At 37.7% G+C, this 21,275-nt stretch overlaps 3 protein-coding genes across 3 annotated transcripts in view; all 3 read right to left on the bottom strand.

Annotated features, from left to right (window-relative positions):
• Positions 1 to 4,265: 4,265 nt before the first annotated feature.
• On the bottom strand, positions 4,266 to 8,663 carry LOC101312192 (protochlorophyllide-dependent translocon component 52, chloroplastic-like). The gene is made up of 7 exons (XM_004307079.1): positions 7,967 to 8,663; positions 7,575 to 7,762; positions 7,187 to 7,272; positions 6,869 to 7,083; positions 6,585 to 6,770; positions 4,907 to 5,097; positions 4,266 to 4,668 (listed from the first exon to the last, which is right to left on the bottom strand). The coding sequence occupies exons 1-7, from the start codon at positions 8,486 to 8,488 to the stop codon at positions 4,410 to 4,412; spliced, it is 1,647 nt and encodes a 548-aa protein (XP_004307127.1). The 5' UTR covers positions 8,489 to 8,663; the 3' UTR covers positions 4,266 to 4,409.
• Positions 8,664 to 15,023: 6,360 nt separating this feature from the next.
• Positions 15,024 to 18,303, bottom strand: LOC101305119 (protochlorophyllide-dependent translocon component 52, chloroplastic-like). Its single transcript, XM_004308557.1, has 7 exons — positions 17,773 to 18,303; positions 17,145 to 17,332; positions 16,756 to 16,841; positions 16,453 to 16,667; positions 16,172 to 16,354; positions 15,588 to 15,772; positions 15,024 to 15,364 (listed from the first exon to the last, which is right to left on the bottom strand). Exons 1-7 carry the CDS (start codon positions 18,301 to 18,303, stop codon positions 15,106 to 15,108), a joined length of 1,647 nt encoding a protein of 548 aa, XP_004308605.1. The 3' UTR covers positions 15,024 to 15,105.
• A 1,481-nt stretch (positions 18,304 to 19,784) lies between these two features.
• The window catches only part of LOC101311904 (protochlorophyllide-dependent translocon component 52, chloroplastic-like), an 11,611-nt gene continuing 10,120 nt past the window's right edge, over positions 19,785 to 21,275 (bottom strand). Inside the window, exons 6-7 of the mRNA XM_004307078.1 lie at positions 20,604 to 20,791; positions 19,785 to 20,379 (exon numbers count right to left, since the gene is read on the bottom strand). Coding sequence (XP_004307126.1) covers positions 20,121 to 20,379; positions 20,604 to 20,791 — 447 coding nt within the window. The 3' untranslated portion in view covers positions 19,785 to 20,120. The remainder of the gene's footprint in view (positions 20,380 to 20,603; positions 20,792 to 21,275) is intronic.

The following is a 21,275-nucleotide window of genomic DNA, read 5'->3' as shown; positions in this document are numbered from 1 at the left end:
GATCATGTACATTTTGTTTTAGCTCCGTCAAACTACTTTGTTATGAGTTGCACTTAAGCATGATTAAACTGACATAACAATATATAATTAACTACTTGGTTTGTTCCAATTGTTCGGAGGCTTTGTAACTTGTTGTTTGTTTGGACTGATAATGTATCCAATTCCATAGGTTGAGAATTAGAGGCTGTGAAGGTGTGCAGTTGGGTTTAAGTTATCTTTGAAGATTAGGCCTCTGCTTATATTAGTCTAACAGCTGTGTAGTTTGGATCTTAGGATTTTTATCCGTAATTTGTCCCCTTTCTTATATGAATTATTGTGAAATTGTAAACTTATGCTTCTTTGGAATCTTCTCTGATCTTTGATATCAGTTGTGACAAACCATGATAGAGCAATTAGAGAGCCATGCTTTAGGTGATCATGTTACCAATTTCTATCATTCTTTGAAGAGTATCATCCATGGTTATAATCAAGTGATGATCTTCATGTTCCCTTTATGATGTGGTGCCAATAGGGACAATCTTGCAACACAAGGTTTTCTGTGCAGAGTCTAGCTGTTTATTGCAGCGGATTCTGGTAGTTCAAGGAATATAATATTTTATGATAATTAGGAATTTAGGATTGGAAATTTAAGATCTGGGGTAAAATAACCGGTATCAAATCCCAGTAATAAAGAACCTTCCTATTCTTTCTATAGTAGTTAATAGCAAGTTATAAGTATATCAGCCTTTACTAAGAATTCCCAAATCAAGCAAGATTCCAGCAAGTTCTATCATTAGTACAGACTCAGGCATTCGGCCTTGAAACCTTTTTTTTCTGATGCTTTGGATAAACCTTTGTTTCCAGCTGTATCATTTATCAGGTGCACTAGCATGACTAAAATTACTGCAAGAGTTTGGATTCCTAAATACAAATATACTGTATCATCTCCTCTCTTATTGAATCTATTTAGTTTTTTTTTNTTTTTTTTTTTTGAATCAAAACAAAAGATTTTATTCATGAAGGACAGAGAGCGGCCAAACAGCCTGCCAAACCCTGAGGAATCGAACCATTCCATCTATGAGAGACATCCAAATTGAGAGCTAACTTAGCTAACTTGAATCATTTAGTTAATGTTTTACTTTTAATGTACATTGAATTTTTACGTCTTATCAATCATCTTTCTGAAATCCGAATCTAGTTGTTAGGTTTCCTGTAACTCTTTAAGAAATTATGTGCTGACTACTTTGACCTTTAAAAATAGGATAACAGTGTAAAAGAATAATGTTTTCGGATTACGTATGTCAAGTACAAGTTAGAAAGCCTTTAAGGTACCCTACCAGTATAAAGAAAAAAAAAGGATCTAAAATGAATAAATTTGAGAGATGGGTATTGGCATGGTTTTCTTTAGATAGATGTCGGAAACCATTAGTTTTGAACAGATTAGAGGAGCTGAATATCTCTTAGTGCATGTGTCAATCATGATTTGATAGTTGATTACTATCAAAACAGTGTGATTTGACTGCTGAGTTCCAAATGTGTGAATTGTATGCTTCAAGTGTTAAGTAGTGAAGTACTGCTAGATGGATATGTGTGTTTATATGTTGTTTGTTCATTAAATTTTCACTCTAATTGTTTACATCTAAATTAATATTTTACTGGACAGTAATTGTCTAAAGTGAATGTTAATTAAATTCATAATCCACGTCATACGGGCGAGCCCGAAATATATTGGGTTTAGACCCGCCGGCAGAGACATGCGAACTAGATGATACAGTTTGCATGCGGAACAGATGGAGGACCTTGCGAAATATAAGGTTGCGCGTGAGGTGGTAGGCGAGCTGAATATTCACACGCGAGGCGAGGTGACTTCGCGTACGTAGGAGACTTCGCGAGGGAGCAAAAGAAGAGTTTGACTTCACATGCGAGGTGGAGGAGTTTGCACGTGAGTCTTAGATGTGGAGTTGCTATCAAAGTCTATATACGTATGTACTACAATTGTTATAAGTGCATGCATGCGAGCCGCCCAGTGGAATGCTGCCAGTCCAAAGTTCGCATGAAAAGAGGAGTCTACAAAGTCTAAGTTCGCATGCGGAATGGAGGAGACTTCGCCTAGAAATCCTGGGCATACATATGCGGAGCGGGGGAAACCTCGCCTGGGGATAATATGTCTATCCTATCTACATATATATAGATAAGTATATATGTCAATTGCAATTAATGCATGCATGAGAGACGTACTACGTACAAGCCAAGGTTGCCAAGCGAACTAGAAGTTTGCATGCAGCGGACTCCGCCTACAATGAAGGAAAGGACGCGGATCCCGCCTACAATGTCTCAATTGGATAAGAATGCAAAATCCTTAATTGCTTAAAGGACTATTTGGTCATACGTGCATGAGGAGGTCAGAGGGTTTATATATTGATTAAGGATTCTATTCCTTGATTATAGTTGAGTGCACATCCAGTGACATACGTCTTAGTCTCCGCGAGGTGTTCAAACACTATCTCGCTACCTAGCTAGCAGAGTTATATCAAGAGGCAACTAATTAAGTCCGGTGAACTGCTTACGATACAATATTATCGTTGAAGACTCCTACAAGTCTTTGATATGCTTTGAGCCAATACCTGTGGCCCTAAATAGCTCTATATAAGAGAGTTCGAGGATCTGGTTGACGCTCTACACACAACAAACAATACAACAACTCAACTCTACAAAATACAATACAATTCTCGACCTAGTCGAACCTAGTCGAACCTCAGACGCTCCCCGGAGCTTTCCTTTCGTTTCCCTGTACGCTCTCCGGAGCTTTCTCTTTTTCCTCTCCTTCCCAATTGAAGCTCTGCTCGATCCTACGTCGAGTATCGATATTGTGACGCTCAGGCGGACTACTGTAAGTCCTTGCCCAGTACGCAAGGCGAATCTGAAGAACCCTGCGGTGGAGTTGGTGCTCTCTCCATCCTCAGTCGCTTGATTAGAAGCAGAAGGCTAAGCGCACCCCGCTACTACAACCACTACATTCCGCGTCCGCGTGGTGGCACGCCCGTAACAACTAAAAGAGACTTTGCATGCCCAGACTTACTGGTGTGGCCAAAACACCAATGATCTCTTTTCCCAGGGAGTAGAATTTCACTTGAGGAGCAAGCAGCTGTTGATTTTTTGTCAGGTTATGAGTCACTCGATGCTGAAAAAGGTACTAGATTGAAAATATAACTGTGCTGTGTTTTAATCTGGGCTTGTTATTGATACTGTTGTGGTTTCTGAGTATGTGTGGTCTTGGTGTTATGCATTTGAAATTGAGATGCATATTTAATCTCAAAAGAGGAAGAAAGGTTTAAAAAGGGACCAATAGAGCTTTATTTTTATGAAATTTGAGTTGACCATTTATTGATTAATAGTAAACTTTGGTTGTTAACTGTAGTATTTAGTCATTGGTAGTCTAACTTTCAAGGCTTATGAATTTCATGGTTTTAGGCTTCTCTTTTAAGTAGATTTCACATGCAGCCTTCCTTCCATATTTCCAAACTGATAACAGAAACAAGATGCTCTTTCTGCCTATAGAATATCTATGATTAGATACTTAGATGTAGTGACTGGGGGAGTCCACATGCTGTGGTTAACTCGAGATTTCCTTTTTTTAATTTTTTTTTAAGACTTTTCATGATAAGACTATTTCAATTTGGTTGTACATCTGGGTTTTATGCCAGGTGTTCATAGGTTGTTGCATCAGTCAACTGTGGATATCAGTTGTTCAGATGCATCATATTTGCCGATCCACTACAGACCCTAAATAACAACCTTACTTTGTCCCTTAAATTGAATGACATAGCAACATATGACATTGTATATGATTCTAGAAATTTTTGTCCAAGTGGCAATTCTAAGTGCTTATGAACTAAACCTCGTCTACAGTTTGTGGGGAGAATGACCACCTTTAGCGCTCAGGGGGAATCCCTACCAAAACAAGCCGTAGCATAGCTTCTTGCTAAACTCACATTTCACTAAATCCTATGCTTTTTTCATGTTCGACTTTAAATTTAACTATCATGCTCTGTCTTTTGCAACGTAGAGCTGAAGAAAATCTCCGTAGTTTCCTTCTTTGCAACAGATCTCTGTAACCCTGCAAACTCTGGTGAGGCTACCTTCTAGTGTTGTTTCACTTCACTGTCTTGCCCCTTCTGTGCAAGTAAAAGTGAACTACAGTTGCGTCATTTGGACTCTTACTAGACTGCTAGTGCTTTAGTAGCAAGTGAGGGTCCAAATTTTAATTTTTATAAAAGAGAGGTTTCAAGGAATTTGAACCGTTTGAATCTTATCAAATTTAATTTACACAATAATTCTCTTATTATTACAGATCTTATTTTCAACAAGGTTTGGTTCCATACGTTCAGTATATCCTTAGGAAATTACATTACGTCGCTGAACCTTGAATCTTACACAAGGGCATGGTTGTAGTCGTGAACGTGAAAAGTTTTGTAGATAAAATTACCCAACCATTTAGAACCTGAAAAGCAGAGCAGAGCTGTTGCAAGTAGTGCACCTTTTGCAACCACTGATGATAGCATTCCTTGCTTGCTTGCAGCAACAATTCCGAGTAAAGAAAATGAAACAACCTGCATTACCACTTTAAGCAGGCTCAGATTCTTGTGGGCAGCATTGCAACTGCTGCAGTTCACAACATGAGACTGGTACCTGAAGAAGTTGTGCAAATTAGAATGTCCCTAGTGAATCTAATAACCTACAATACTCTGCAACCTTGGTTATAAGGATCACAACAGAACTTTGCTTTCACCAAACTACTTGCAACAATCTACTTCGCACTCCAAAATTTTATGGATAATAGTAAATTGACACCAATGTTCTGAATTAAGAAGTTGATTAAACTAAGGTTTGATGCATCTTTGGTGTTGCAATGTTGCATGAAAGGTACCTGTCCAATAATTGTTCTTTAGGAACAGTGGGGGGAAGCGCACCCCCAGTGAATTTGCCTCTCCAATCTACTTGACCACCCGCATACTGGTTTAACCACTTTCGGAAACCAATGACTACGGCATCTGACTTTGTTGGCAAGAAACAGGCTTTCTGCCACCGGGTAATGCCAGCATCCATTATCCTTTGTTCCTGTACAATAAGAATCGAGAGCACGCATCTCAGAGAATGTAACTTCATTCCAGAGCATGTGGTTGCACACTAGCTGTTGGCATTCTCAACAACTATAGATGCATCATCAATTGGAAGTTTGCTCATAAGTAGGGGGAGAAACATAGTGCCCCATATCAGCTCAATTTTAGAAGTTATCCAAAAAATTGAAATTAAAACAGTCCACCCAGTTGCTTCTGCAATACCATCTATTGTCTCGAAAGAAAAACACATTATGTTCTTCTCCGTGGTTCCCTTCGATTCTAATGACAATTTTCAAAACTAAAGTTTCCTAAACGGGTTCGTCTATTTCCGACTGAAAAAAGTAAGTTTCTTACTTTTTACATGAGTAAGATGCAAGTTAATTTTATGGGAATTTTCATATACACCTAATTTTAAAGAGTGGTTTTAAATAAAACCCACATAATATTTCTATTTGATAAACATCTAAAATGTATAAATTATGAAAAATATTATGTCCTATTTTTTCTAAATTTTATACAATTACCACCATTCAATTATAACATATTAATATAATAAATAAGCTAATTGATGCTGTCTTAAATACCTTGATTATGAGTTTTTCTTCTAACACTAACATTTTTCAATCAATTTGCAAGAATCATGTAGTTTTCTTTATTTTTATGAAAAAATCTAGATTAAAGGAACTCATTCTCTAATCTATACATAAGGTAAAATATAATATAAATAAGATATCTAATCTAACCCCTAAACCCTATACCCTATACCCTAAACCCTATACCTTATACCCTAAACCCTAAACCCTGAACCTATACCCTAACTCTATGACCTAAACCATATACCTTAACCCTATACCTTAAACCCAATTTTGGGTTTATTCTTTTTAGGTATATTATCATATCATGCCCTACTTAATAGATACATTAGAAACATAAGTAGTAGAATGTAAAATGTTCTCTTGATTAGGATGAGAAATAATATAATAATGTACTTAAAAAGAAGAAAAGTTAATCAAAGAACAAGAACGTGTATCTTACAATTATATATTTTTTGACTATGTGGAGAGACACCAAATGTGAGCTTAGGAATGAAAAGTATAATCCTATTACAAATGACATACTTCTGTATATAGCATATATATATACACTCAAGTTTGTAATAACAAGGTAAGAAATTAAAGAATGTAATTGATTATGACAAAGTTAACTCAAACTAAATTTTAGCTAGTATTTGAGTTTCAAATTGATGCTAAAATTGAGAAATATACTAATTAAATTTAGCTTTTTACTGTCTAAATGGCAAATTAGAGAAACTGAAAAATAAAGAAAACTATTAATTATAGACATTTGCTCTATATGGTATGTTTGCTTATGTGGAGTGGGTGAAAAATAAAAAAAAATATATATGGCTTTATCTTAAAAGAGGTCTGGTATTTTGGGTTTTTATCTAATTTTCTCTTAATTTTAATACAAAGAGAAAAAATTCACCTCAAGATGAAGCAAATATAAATCTGAGTCCACAACGAGGTTGAGTCCAATGTGTTGTATCCATCGTGGAATCTTAGAGACAAAGTTTATTGGGGAGGTCGTTATCATTCTGCTATGACCTGGACTAACTGGAACACAGAAGAAAACTAACAGAAGTCTCTTCTGGCCCCTTTCGGCTAATGACACCTACAAAGTATATGAACACAAATACAAAGATAAAAGATATGAGCAAGTAATAACAGAATCAGCTTTAGCTAAACAAATCAATCAGCAAAATGTACTACCATTTCAGTTCCAGGTGGTTTGAGGAAACCGTACGGTTTTCCGGAGGATGCAGCCCCATTACTATTGTCAATCGGACCAAAGAGAGATGTATAAAACAGACATGGTGGCATAAATTTACCCTGACCCGAACCCTGGTTCTCTATGGTGAAACCATTTATGTCTAACTTAGGAATATAGAAGTCTATTGGTCTGCCCCCTTCTCTATCAGCCTTCACTGTGAAGGAAAGATACAGTTAAGTTATGTAAACGTCCTACATAAGAGCTAACAAAACTGAAGACAGCCAAATGAGATGATCGATTTAGAATTATCTATCTACCTTCCGGGTGTTGAGTTTGCATTAGTCCATAATGTGCGTATGGAACATGAGCAGGATCCATAAAGTTTTCAATCAAGACTTCATACCTGGAAGAACAATTTAAAGATAGAGCAAAGTTATACGATCTTTCTGGAACAGGAACGCAAAAATCTTAGATTGCTAAGTTTTAGTTATACGATTCAACTAATCCAGAAAAGACGCCCTTTTCTTTTCAATGTTTAATAGAAATTAAATGCTTCTTGTCGATAGCCTACAAGTTCTTTGGCATTACAAAAATGAGACCCAGTAGATCCATATATAAGATTTCTCACACACGCAAACACATGTTATTTAGCTCTGCAAAACATGATTTCATATCAAATGTGTTGCAAAATATTACTTTCCCTACCCGTAAGGGAGCTCTCTACTTGCCATCAGGCAAGTATACGACGGATCATCCATTTCCGGTATGTAGGGAGGTTTTTTATGTGCTAGAATGTCTTTGTATCGAGGATCGGAACTTGGCCAGAACCACACTATTCCATTCTGCACAGTACTTGGATAAGTACCTACACATGCTTTCTTAGATGTGTGAACCTGCATAATTAACATGTCTGAGGCCAAAACCAAATTCATGCATTGCATAGATTATTGGCATACAACAAAACAAGTTCATCTATAACAATTTTGTTTAAGGTAATGCAGAGTTCTGTATGTGAGAATTAAACATGTATTGTATAGACTATAAAGGAGAGTACAACTAGCTAGCAAACTCAAGGTTCTCATTGGAAAGTTAATTACCGGAGGACCGTCGGCAGGTGCCTGAGGGATGAACTTGCAGTCACCGGAGCCATTAAAACACCAGCCATGATAAACGCACTGCAGCCTTCCCCATTGATCAATCCTCCCTTCAGATAATGGAGCCAGTCTGTGAGGACATGCATCATCAAACACCTTCCAAGCATTCTCATTTCTGTCCCACCACACCACCGCATCAATACCTAAAACCTTCTTCGCATGCGGTGCCCTTTTGTCAAGGTCACAAACTGGCATCAACGGATACCAATGGGCATACCAGTCAAATTTCTCATCTTGGGTCTGAGTTTTAGCTTGTGGTGCAGATGGTTTTTCAGTCTCAGTTGTAATAGAAGATGAAATGGTGGTGAATGTCCTAAATGAGGGTTTGTGTCTTTCAACTAAGGAGAATGAGGAGGTGAGTGTCTGCTTATACCCCAAGGAAGTGAACTTACGGGATTTGGCTTTATCAGAGTTGGCCGGAACTTGTAGTGTTGGACGAATAGAGGAAATTCTCAGAGTTGCCATGGCCTGCTGCCACTTTCAGAACTCCCCAACTGATATGGGAGAATTAGAAGGTAAGAAGTTACTAGTCACTTAATGTTGGAGTTGCAACTCTGAACATAGAACCTTGGTTTATGTTTTTTCAGACCTGATCAAGTTATCAGCTATATATTGAGCTTGCTATAATAAGATAAGTAAATTGACAAGAGAAGAAAGCCTTAGCAATTTTTCTGTACAGTTTCCCCAATTAATGATAACAGCATTCATTGTTCCTTTATAACATCAGTGGTTCCTTTATATTTCTGATCTCAAAGTTGATCCAGAGTCACACCCATAACAGTACCATCCATTATTCAATCACCCTAACAACTCTTGTCCTTTTGAGCTTGGTGGAAGATAGGTTACCTACTTTATACTGATGAAAGTCGAATGTGTTGGGCGTGGTCAAATAATTTAGTCTACAATATTAATTAAGATATATATAAAATGTCGAAGTGATTGCAACAATTATTCTAGCACCAAGTGCGGCTATCATTGTACCAATAACAATAGTTTCATTGATTGGAAGGGATTTGTCTTCTCTGCTTGGAGAGCATTTGCTTGGATCTGCTTGGAAAGCCATAAGATCATGACACGTGACTTTATTGAAATCGAATAGTACTGAAATTGTTGTTACTCCTCACATTCCACAAATCGCACCAGATCCTTTCTCATCTGTTTTCTCCTTCTCTTCTCTTCTCTCTCTCTTAATCTCTGTACCAAATTAAGAGAAGCTATATTGTTTATGATTCTCATCTGGTTATGAAGCTACTTCTATTCAGGCGGGGTATCATCACTGTTTTCAAATTCCGTAGTGTTTAAAGAGGTTTATGCAGGATTTTTATTTTCCAACAAATTCAAAGGGATTATGAAGCTCACTCTTTCAGGAAATTAAGCTGAGTTTATATAACTGCTACTATATTTGGGTTTTAGCATCGCTGATTTGACGATTTGGCTTCATAGGCACCAAAATTACCAAATCCTAGACCACCAGAATTGGAATAATCATTAAACGCTAGCTAAAGCAGCACGTACGGTCGGTTCTCGACTTCCTGATTGGGCATGACGACACCGGTGGAGACATAGCAAGCTAAGGGGCTTTGTGAAGGCGGCGGCCTTCCGATCTTTGCGGTGTTTTCCATGGAGCTGTCATCTTCGTCGTTGTCGGAATTGGAGAACGAGCCGTAGAAAGCCTACTGAATTCGATGTGGAGTTGCTGAAACTCCGGGGAGGCAGCGGAGAGTGCGGCAGAGTGGTGGCGGCGAAGTTCATGCAGCCTTCGGCGAAGCAGAGTGTGAAGAATTCTGATGCGTTCCCTGTGGTTTTGAATTAAATGGATTGACAAAAGTGGGAGAACATCGGACTAAGACAAAGAAGAGAGAGATGAACAAGGGAGAGAGAACATCGGAGTAAGAGGGACTGAGGGAGAAAAGAGATGAAAAAGAGATGCTGATTCAGTATTGGTTTGTGAAAGTCACAGTTTTGTAAGACTTTATTGTGAACCATCAGATTCCATCAATCTGGTAACACTCCAAGCAGATCCAAGCAATGGCTCTCCAAGTAGAGAAGCCAAGTCCGATTGGAAGAAGTTACAAGAACAAATAAACAGAGCCACCGAAAGACAGCTCCCCGTTTTTTTGATTTTATTAATTTTAGGTAATATTGAGACTTTTTTAGGTCTAACAGCTTCCATATTATAAGTATCACTACCAGAAGAAAGGCTTTAGCCGATGAAAATAAAAAAACCAGGCTGACGAATTATTTTTTCATCGGCTAATTTAAATTTTTGTCGGCTGAAGAAATTTTTTCGTCAGCTATACTATATTTTAGCCGACGAAATTTTTTTTTTCATCGGCCAAAGTTTTTACTCGTCGGCTAAAGTATTTTAGTAGAAGAAAAAAAATCTCGTCGGCTATTATCGAAATAAGTTGTCGGCTAAAAGAAAAACAATAAAATGTTGTATAACTTCCTTAGTAGGTTTTAAACAAATACACAACTTTGTGAACCAACTCTACATAGAAGCAAAATTAACAAAAATCTCGTGAAATAAGATGTGTTCAGAACGGTGAAATACGACTATGGTTCAAAAATCACGTAAATCGGGTAACGTCTCTGATGTAGAACAGTCGAAACCCGGAATGCTGTAGATTTAGTGTTTGGTGTCCGATTGACTATTGTGATACCTTTCCGGAAGCATAACGGCCCTACGAGTCAAACTCATTGCTTTGCTATGACATATGGGCCTTTTTGGCCATCCGAGTCCGGTTAGGGCTTCAAAATGAAGTTTTCTTATTTCCGATTAGAGTTGACCATTTCGATCGAGCCCTTAACGTTGTCGAATCCAATTGAATTTTTTACCATAGACATCTTTCGTCATAATGATCATATCTGACGGTCAAATTTTGGTTTGTGAATTTTAGTCATCGGAATCACAACGTGTCTACTAATGTTGTATAACTTGTTTAGTAGGTTATACAACATAGGAAGCAAAATTATCAAAAATCTCGTGAAATAAGATGTGTTCAGAATGATGAAATACGGCTATGGTTCAAAAATCACGTAAATCGGGTAACGTCTCGGTGCCGATAGTAGCGGTCAACCCTATTTACCGTTATTATTCCCTATGGGGAGCCCTATCGTCGGAAGGTAAATGTCTCAAAATTTTTATATAGGCGGTTGCGTCTCATCTACGTGAAAGTTTTTCGTGTGAAAGGTTTGACCAAACTACGTAATATAGAGGGAGATATGAGCGTTTTCCTGAATTTATAGACATTAGCCGACAAGATATTAAAAAAGTCGTCGGCTAAGGTCAAAATTTTTTTGGCGGTGAACCAAATTTGGAGGAAAATTTTCAAAAGACTTTAGCCTACGAAAATATATGAAAAGTCGTCGGCTAAAGTTGAAAAATTTTCAATCAAAATTTTCAAAAGATATTAGCCGACGAAAATAAAGAATTTCGTCGGGTAAAGTTCTTTATATAGGAGTTTTACCGGAGGTGGATGGTAAGAAGTCAGAAAATCAGAAAAAGTTTCGGATTTTCTTCTCGGCCTAGCTCCGCCGTCAAGCAACCGGAGACCGCCACACTTGTCCCAAAAGCTTCGCCGTCGTCTCTACTTCATTGTTGGACAGGTGGCGCATCGAGTGGCGCCGCCGTGAGAGATAAATCGAGCTCCAAAACTCCGCCGGTTCGGATTCGGTGTCGATCGAATTTCTCCTTCCTCAAGTCACCATTTGGTGAGTTCTATATATGGATAAGTTTACATTCCCCTAGAATTTGGTAGCTCGATTCGGTGTGTGTGAGGAGAATCGAAGATTTGAAGTTTTTAGGGTTTAAAATTAGGGATTTTTATATTTTAATTCAATTGACCTGTTTAGACTTAGAATTGAGCTTCGACTTCTTCTAGAATGTTGTTCGAAATGTTGAGAGGAATATTCTGTCAAATTCTGGTGGTGATTGGAGGTGGCCGAAAGTTTCTACAGTTTTTTTTTTCAAAAACCAGCAACTTTAGCCGACGATATTCAAATACTATATTCGTCGGCTATAGTATTTTTAATTTTTTTTATAAGGTTTAGCCGACGAATTATGGTATATTTTGTCGGCTATAGTAATTTTTTAATTTTTTTATAAGGTTTAGCCGATGAAACAGACTATATTTCGTCGGCTATAGTTATTTTTCTAATTTTTTACTACACACTTTAGCCGACTAATATCTTATTGTTTCATCGGCTACAATCTGGGAAAAAAACAGACGACATGTTTTTCGTCGGCTAAACTGTGGGACTATAGCCGACGACGTCTTCTTTTTTCGTCGGCTAAAATCATCGCCGACGACCTTTTCCCGACAAAATCTTAGCCGATGACGACTAAGATCTTAGCCGAAGAATTAAGCTAACAGGCCGACGAAACTTTTTCGTCCGCTAAAGTGCTTGTCCTGGTAGTGTATACTCACAATGAAAAAGTATTAGAGAGTTTTCGAAAGAGTTTATGTACCAAAGGGGCCCGTTTTCGGAGCACTCTCCTTTGTTTGATGATATCAATGGAGTGAGGAATTGGACAAAGTGAATAGTGGGATGCTGAAGATGTGTTAGGTTGAGGTGGTGTTGATAGGAGCATAATTATGCGACGATATGATGGTTAATTCCCCTCTCTTTACTTTGTTAGTTTATCGTATTTTCCATTTGATTTAGTTACTTTTATGTTTATTAGGTGTTCCGGAGCAAAGAATGGAATATGAAGCAAAAGAGGAGAAATCTTGAAAGAAAAGGAACATATCAATGTCGTGCAAGAAAAGAATTATGAAGATCTGTCGGAAATTATCAGCTAATTTCGACAGAGGATTGTGATCAGCTCACAACGATCCAAACAATGAGTCATATATCAATAAAAAGCTACAAGAGTCTACTTTCCAGAACTTTTTACGGATCATTAATATCTATGTTAAAGAAGAAGTTATGATCATTTTAGTGGCAGAAGGTCAGTCTACCCGAATTTCTGATTTGGATTGAAACTTCAATTTCAAGACCCAAACCATATCGGCAAGCCCATAGATGAAAATTGAGGGTTCTCTAACCCTAATATCTTCTGATACACAAGAGAGGAGGGCGGCAGAAAGAAGTCGGGAAGAAAAAGAACGAGATAATTAGATGGAAAAGATCGATCTCTTCTCAGGGATTTTCCAATCTTGGTTATTGTTGTCTTCCTCTTCCATGAACTCGTTTGTGTTTTCAATTTTCATTATGTGCAACTAAATTCATAGTAGCTAGGGGTTGTTGAAGCCCCTAGACATGATTCATGACATGCTTTGATTTTCAATTTGTTTTTGCAATTAGTAAGATTGAGGTTTTGTCTATCGATTGTTCATCGATGAATTCTTTGTGTGTGTGCTTTGGAGGCCTACTTAGTATACATACTAGGGTTCTAATACTTTGATTATTTGATGCCTAGGTCAATATTGGATCCCTCAAATTGTCTAGAGAAATAATTGGTAGTTTTCACTAGCGAGTAGATGAAACCCTAGGTTTAGCAAGACGCTAAGTTTATTGTGATGCCTAGTGATTGCTCAAACTCTTTTCATGTTTAATGATCTATGCTTGTTTAACTTAATAAACGTACATTTAGGTTACAATGTTTGAGAATAGTTCAGGTGTAGAACACTTCCTGCCTAACGTACAAAGTAAGAAAGAGTACGTAATAGGTTGCATGTACTCAAGCGTACCGAGTCAATCTGAGCATCTTCAATTGAGTTAGTTGGTCACAAATTAGACAAAGTGTGTTGTGTGTGATTGTTGGGGGTGGATACTTCCTCCCTAGCTAGTCTCATCATCTTGATTCTCAACTAATTTGAAATCAGTTTTCAGTTTTCTTATCTTCTGTTCGTCATCTTCCCGTATTTTATTTCCCTACCAATTCAACTCCAAATCATCTCAAATTTTGTATGCTAGACGCTCTGTGTGTCTAGTACACCTATGTAATTTTGTATTTTTCTGAGCATTCTAGGTTAGGTTTTGCTTTTATTTTTCGACTGTTGTTCAATAGGAGTTGCAGTCATGTTTTGTGACATTTGTTGAAGCTTTTAGTTTAATTTAATCTTCTAACGGGAGACCCTTATTTCTCTATATTACAATCGACAAATTTGCAGGAGAATAAAGAAAATAAATAGCTTTAAATTTAGCTATCAGGTGTTAATAAAAGACGGAGCCCGTATGCAGCATTTCCTATTATGCTAGCTCATCGACTGGTATATATTCTCTTTTCGTTTCTCTATAAATCTCTATATCTAAACTGCTTGAGCTTCTATAGTTTACGTTATTTACAATGTAGTTTTCTATAGTTCCATATATTAGTTCTGAGACCTGATCTTCTCAATCTAGACCTAGTAAGGTTTAAGGTTCATGTATTGCTTTAGCTTTGTCAAAACTAATTTGTTAGAACAATATATAATTAAGTACTTGAAGAATATTTAAGTCAGAATCTAGAGAGTACGTCCTAATCTTTTTTCTTTATAACAATTGCGAGTTCCTTTCTAATTGTCCTGCGGTCCTGCCTCACCATCCTAGGCCAATTGTAGCCAATTTTTATCCGTGATGTGTCTCATTTCCGTATGACTTTATATGAAAATATAAACCTTATGCTTCTTCCCTGATCTTTTATATCCACTTGGACAAAATACCTGATAGAGCAATTAGAGAGCTGTACCAGATCATATCACCAATTTCTATCAGTCTTAATTAGAACGGTATCATCCATGGTTATAATCAAGTGATTATAATCAACCATTACGGGACAACTAGGGACAACCCTGCAACACACAATGTTCTCTGTGTCGAGTCTAGTATTTATTGCAAACAAATTCTGGAACTTCCATTCTGTCTTTTGCATCATTTGACTCCTACTAGACTGCTAGTGCTTTAGTAGTAAGCGAGACTCTGAATGTTTAAATTTTTACAGAGGCGAGTACCAAGGAATTTGAACCGGTCGAATCTTAACAAACTCATCACACAATACTTCTCTTATTATTACACAACATATGTTCAACAAGTTTTGGTTCCATGCGTTCAGTATATCATTACGGTAATTGCATTACCTCGCTGAACCATGAATCTTACACAAGGGCATGGTTGTAGTCGTGAAAGTGAAAAATTTTGTAGATAAAATTAGCCAACCATTTCGAACCTGCATAGCAGAGCAGAGCTGTTGCAAGTAGTGTACCTTTTGCAACCACTGATGATAGCACGCCTTGTTTGCTTGCAGCGACAATTCCGAGTAAAGAAAATGAAACAACCTGCAATACCACTTTAAGCAGGCCCAGATTCTTGTGGGCAGCATTGCAACTGCTGCAATTCACCACATGAGACTGGTACCTGAAGAAAGTTGTGCAAATTAGACTCTCCCTAATGAATCAAATGACCTACAATACTCTGCAACCTTAGTTATAAGGATCACAACACAACCAGGTACAAACTATGCTTTCACCAAACTTTATCATTTCCGGTACTCTTGCAGCATTCTACTTCGCTACTCCAAAATTTTACCATAACAGTATGTTGGCACCAACTTTCTGAACTAAGGTTGATGCAAGATTACCTGTCCATCAATTGTTCTTTAGGAGGAGTGGGGGGAAGCTCCCCGGTGTACTTGCCTCTCCAATCTACCTGACCACCCGCATACTGGTTTATCCACTTCCGGTAAGCAACGACAACGACATCTGACTTTGTTGGCACAAAACAGGCCTTCTGCCACTGAGTACCAGCATCCATCATCCGACGTTCCTGTACATAACCCGAGTGTCAGAAACTCTTCATTCTCTACAACTGTTGATGTATCATCAACTGAATGTTTCCTCATAAGCATGTAGAGAAACATAGTGCCTGCATTCCAGAATATGCGGACAACTTGACCCCATATCAGCTCAATTTTAGAAGCTATCCAAGAAAATTGAAACTAAAACAGTCCACCAAGTTGCTTCTGCAATACCAGTATATACTGTTTCGAAAGGAGAGCTCATTATCCTCTTCTTCGTGGTTCTTTTCTCGCTACAGTTTTCTAAACCAAAGTTTCCTATATATTGGCAAGCTATCGTTTATTTTGACAGAAAAAATAATTTTGTTTCGTATTACATTATAAGAGGAAGATTTAAGTTTATGTTAATACAAAGAGAAAGAAGTCACCTCAAGATGAAGCAAGTACAAGTCTGAGTCCAAAATCAGGTTGAGTCGAGTGTGACTTAGCCATCGCGGACGAATCTTAACCCAGAGACCAAAGTTTATTGGGTGTGTCGTTATCAGTCTGCTATAACCTGGACTAACGGGAACGCAGAAGAAAACTAAAAGAGCTCTACTTGTGGCTGACACCTACAAAATATATGAACAAAATCCAAATAAAGAATATGAGCAAGTAATTGCAGGATCAAGTGATCAACTTTATCTAAACAAATCATAAAATGTACTACCTTTCCATTTCCAGGTGGTTTCACAAAACCGTACAATTTTCCCGACAGTGCAGCTCCATTACTATTGTCAATTGGACCGATAAGAGATGAATAAAACAGACATGGTGGTACATATTTGCTCTGACCTGAATTCTGGTCATCTACGGTGAAACCGTTTATGTCTAACTTAGAAATATGCAAGTCCATTGGTCTGCCCCCTTCTCTATCAGCCTTCTCTGTGAAGCAAAGACACAAAAAGATTAAACGTAGAGGCTAGCTAACAAAATGACAGCCAAGAAAGATGATTTGGAAATAATTATCTACCTTCTGGTTCTTGAGTTGGCATTATTCCATAATGTGCGTATGGGGCATGAGCAGGATCCATTAGATTTTCAATCAAGACCTCATACCTGGAAGAACAATTAAAAGAAAAACCAAAGTTTTATGCTTTTTCTGGAACAGGAACACAAAAATCTTGGAAGGCATGCAAAGTTTGAGTTAGACAACTAAAAATGAGGTTAGAAGCCACTTCCGCTGTTGAATTGAATTGATACTTCATGTGGATAGAGCCTACAAGTTCTTTGACATTACAGAAAATTAGACCCGATAGATCCATAAGGTTTGACACACAGACACACAGTCACACACGTGTTATTTCCCTCTGTAGAACATGATTTCATATCAAATCTGTTGCAAAATATAACTTTGCCTACCCATAAGGGAGCTCTCTACTTGCCATCAGGCAAGTATAGGACGGATCATCCATTTCTGGAATGTAGGGAGGTTTTTTCTCTGCAAGAATGTCCTTGTATTGAGGATCCGAACTTGGCCAGAACCACACTATTCCATTCTGGACAGTACTTGGATAAGAACCTACACATGCTTTCTTGGATGTGTGCACCTGCATTACATGGTTGGAGGGTCATCCTCGATCATTAACTTGCCAAAACAAAATTCATGCATTTTGTATAGATTATTGTTATAGAGCAAAAGAAGTCCCACAACCGTTACTGAAAGAACAGTAAAAATTTCACACTAGCTTCATAATAAATCTGTGAGGTTTCCGCATACTATTACCCTCCTCAAGTACTTCAAACTGATACAGAATTATGATCTGCCTATTTGAATGAGAGTTACATGAAGGGTCGTCATTCCTAGCTATTAACTTTAAAACCATAATTCAATGACTTCATGGATTACGTTCATAGATAGAATAGAACACTTCTACAAGAGGATGAACAACACACAAATTTAACTTCTAAGGTTGGCAGTTCTGCCAAAAAACAAGGTTAGCACAACTAGCAATATCTCAAGGTTGTCATTGAAGAGATAATTAATTACCGGAGGACCATCGGTAGGTGCCTGAGGGATAAACTTGCAGTCACCGGAGCCATTAAAACACCAGCCATGATAAACACACTGCAGCCTTCCCCATTGATCAATCCTCCCTTCCGATAATGGAGCCAGTCTGTGAGGACATGCATCATCAAACACCTTCCATGCACTTCCGTTTCTGTCCCACCACACCACCACATCAATACCTAAAACCTTCTTTGCATGCGGCACCCTTTTGTCAAGGTCACAAACCGGCATCAACGGGTACCAATGGGCATACCAGTCAAATTTCTCACCTTGGGTCTGAGTTTCAACTTGTGGTACTGCAGATGAGTTATTTGCAGTCTCAGTAGTAATAGAAGATGATGATATGGTGGTGAATGTCTTGAATGAGGGTTTGTGTCTTTGAACTAATGAGAACGATGAAGTGAGTGTCTGCTTATACTCCAAGGAAGTGAACTTTTGGGATTGGGTTTTATCAAAGTTGGCCGGAGCTTGTAGTGTTGGATGAATGGAGGAAATTCTTAGAGTTGCCATGGCCTGCCACTCTCAGAACTCCTCAACAGAAATATAAGAATATTAGATTGAATATCGATCAACTATTGTCTACACAAGCTAGTCCCATAACTCCATTAAAAAATCAATTAAGGAACAAATACCTTGATGATATTGAAAAGCTCTGCTGCAAAACCCCAACATGGAACAATCCTTGCAAATATTTTAATGAAGACGTGAATTGATGATTGACAAGTCGAGTGTTTAAGATGAGCTTTTTGAGACCTGATCAAGTGATATGAGCTTTCGAGCTTTTAATAGAGCTATTGACAACAGAAGAAATCTCATTATAACGACATTACACCAACACCATCCACTATTCAATCACCCATCAAGTTTACCTATTTTATATCGATGGAAAGTCGAGTGTGTTTGGCGCGGTCAAATATTCAAGTCCTATAATTGATTTTGGTGCAATCATATCAGTATGTCCGGCAATTATTGAAGCATAAATTAGTATGACAAATTTCTGATCAAATTGTGATCAAATTGCTGCAGTGATCACCGTAGTAAGTGAAGGTGCACGCCTAGAAGCTGCTTGCTCGTCAATTGGCTCATGCCTTTGCTATGCCCATAACTGAATCAAATTAACATTATGAATAGCTAAGACAGAATGCAATATGTTTTAAATTTCATAAGCAACTAGCAAGTTCCCATACTCAAAAATCAAAGCCTCAATTGCCATGAGTTCATCAAGCTTAGCCCATTCCAGATATCAAGCTCTATCACCATTTTCAGACATACGATTCGAAGCTTACCCACTCAAAGGTCATAGTAAAACAAGTGTCACTGCAATACTCTCATATATCATGAGCTTATCTTACCTCATGGAGGTCGGCCAACGATGATGAATTCCACCATTTAGTACCCTCGGTTCTAAATTAGAAAGCATATATTCCACAGGCTACTTCTTGGCCTTCAGACCTACAATTTAGTGAGAAAAAGAAGAATTCGGCATTGCCTCCTCTTCTACCCTGGAAGGCTATATATACTTGAGACAGTAGCCAGAAAACTAAAGTAGGATGGTCAGAATTTTATAACAATTATACTTAACAAAAATAAATTTTTCAATCTTCTTTTATTTTTCTCCATTGTAGGGCACATAATTTTTCCTTCATTTTGTATTAGAGGAGTTAGTATTGCTTAAACCCTTAACGGTTTGAATAAAATATATATAATATCCACAACGATTTGTTTATATTGTGTGACATTTTCTTAAATCGGATGGAAATAGTTCTATGCTATGACTAAAATCTGTGTTTTCAGGAAGGGGTGGGGTGGATAAAGAGGGAGTGCTACCGGAAATAGGTGGGGAAGGTGGTGGCATGGTGGGTTAACAAATGCCGTAGAGAACGGTGTTGAAGGGAGGGTTATGGTTGCCCCTGAGCGTCATGGCTCTGATTGGTTGATGGGAACAATATTGAAGAACAGAGAAAGCAAGGAAATAAAGTGCAGAAAATGATAAACTACAAGTCATATTCATTGATACCAAAACCATAATGGCCAAGTACATTATATAGTCTCATTACTTGGTTAACAATAGCTGTTGTGCACACAACAGATGAGCAGAACCACAAGTGATGTAAACACAAAAGAGATGGGGCTGAACTACTGGGCCAATACACAAGAAGAGGGGTTGGTCCTAACAATTGCGAGTAGGAGCAAAAGTGAACTAGCCGAATCTTATCAAATTCACACAACAATTCTCTTATTATTACACAACATATTTTCAATAAGTTTTGATTCCATCCGTTCAGTATTTTATTACGGTAATACATTTCGACATAAAACAATCAATGTTACAGAAGGGCATGGTTGTAGCCGTGAAAATGAAAATTTTTGTAGATAAAATGAGCCAACCATTTTGAACTTGCGAAGCACAATAGAGCGGTTGCAAGTAGCACACTTCTTGCAACCACTGATGATAGCGCTCCTTGCTTGCTTGCAGCGACAATTCCGAGTAGAGAAAATGAAACAACCTCCAATGCCACTTTAAGCACGCTCAAATTTTTGTGGGCAGCATTGCAACTGCTGCAGTTCATCACATGAGATCGGTACCTGAAAATGTTTTGCAAATTCTAATCTCCTTAGTGAATAAGATGAATTAAAATACCCCTTTGAAAAAAAAAAATTGAATTAAAATAATGTGCACAAAACTTTTGCATACTCTTGCAACAATATGATTTTTTGTCTGCCTGTCTCCAAAATTTTAGGAATAACTACTAAGAAGTTCATTAAACTAAGGTTCGATGCATCTTTGGTGTTGCAACAAAAAACGTTACCTATCCATCAACTGTTCATTAGGAGGAGTGGGGGGAAGCGCTCCCGTGAACTTGCCCCTCCAATCTACTTGACCACCTGCATACTTGTATAACCATTTTCGAAAACCAACGACAGCGGCATCTGACTTTGTTGGCACAAAACAAGCTTTCTGCCACTGGGTTATACCTGCATCCCTAATCCTACGTTCCTGTACAATAATAACCCGAGAGCATGTTAGAAAATGTAACTTCATTTAATGATCATATGGCTGCACATATTATTCAATATATCTATATTGGCATGGGTAAAATATTATATAGTCCTTGTGGTTTGTAGTCGACATATGTTTAGTCCTTATAGTTTTATTTTAATCTGAATAGTCTTTAAAGTCACGATTTTTCATCCAAATAGTCCTTATGGTTTTATTTTAGGATCCGGCTCCTCTAAAGTGAAAGAATTGTAAATTTATGTAAATTTCGTCAAATCTCTATCATTTATATAATCCAATGGTTGGAAAGAGAACCACATCACCTAATATAGTTTAGAGATTATGACATTCCCAAATTGTCCTTGACGTCGTAGCTGGTCCGTCAACAAAAAACGAAACAAAACAGATTCCTAATCTCATCTTCTTCATCTCTCTCTCTCTCTCNCTNTCTNTCTCTCTCTCTCTCTCTCTCTCTCGTCGTCGT

Source organism: Fragaria vesca, linkage group LG7 (genome assembly GCF_000184155.1).
Source record: "Fragaria vesca subsp. vesca linkage group LG7, FraVesHawaii_1.0, whole genome shotgun sequence".
Classification (NCBI taxonomy): domain Eukaryota; kingdom Viridiplantae; phylum Streptophyta; class Magnoliopsida; order Rosales; family Rosaceae; genus Fragaria; species Fragaria vesca.
Note: the sequence above shows the minus strand (reverse complement) of the source record. Positions and strands in the feature narration are given on the sequence as shown.

Excerpts from the sequence above, each read along its gene's own strand:
- LOC101312192 (XM_004307079.1), bottom strand. The coding sequence starts at position 8,488 with ATGGCAACTCTGAGAATTTCCTCTATTCGTCCAACACTACAAGTTCCG. Across the intron at positions 5,098-6,584 it reads TATATTTGCTTCATCTTGAG|GAACAAAGGATAATGGATGC; the intron begins GTGAATTTTTTC and ends CTTATTGTACAG. Across the intron at positions 4,669-4,906 it reads AAAGAACAATTATTGGACAG|GTACCAGTCTCATGTTGTGA; the intron begins GTACCTTTCATG and ends CAACTTCTTCAG.
- LOC101305119 (XM_004308557.1), bottom strand. The coding sequence starts at position 18,303 with ATGGCAACTCTAAGAATTTCCTCCATTCATCCAACACTACAAGCTCCG. Across the intron at positions 16,668-16,755 it reads GCCAACTCAAGAACCAGAAG|AGAAGGCTGATAGAGAAGGG; the intron begins GTAGATAATTAT and ends TTTGCTTCACAG. Across the intron at positions 16,355-16,452 it reads AACCACCTGGAAATGGAAAG|GTGTCAGCCACAAGTAGAGC; the intron begins GTAGTACATTTT and ends TATATTTTGTAG.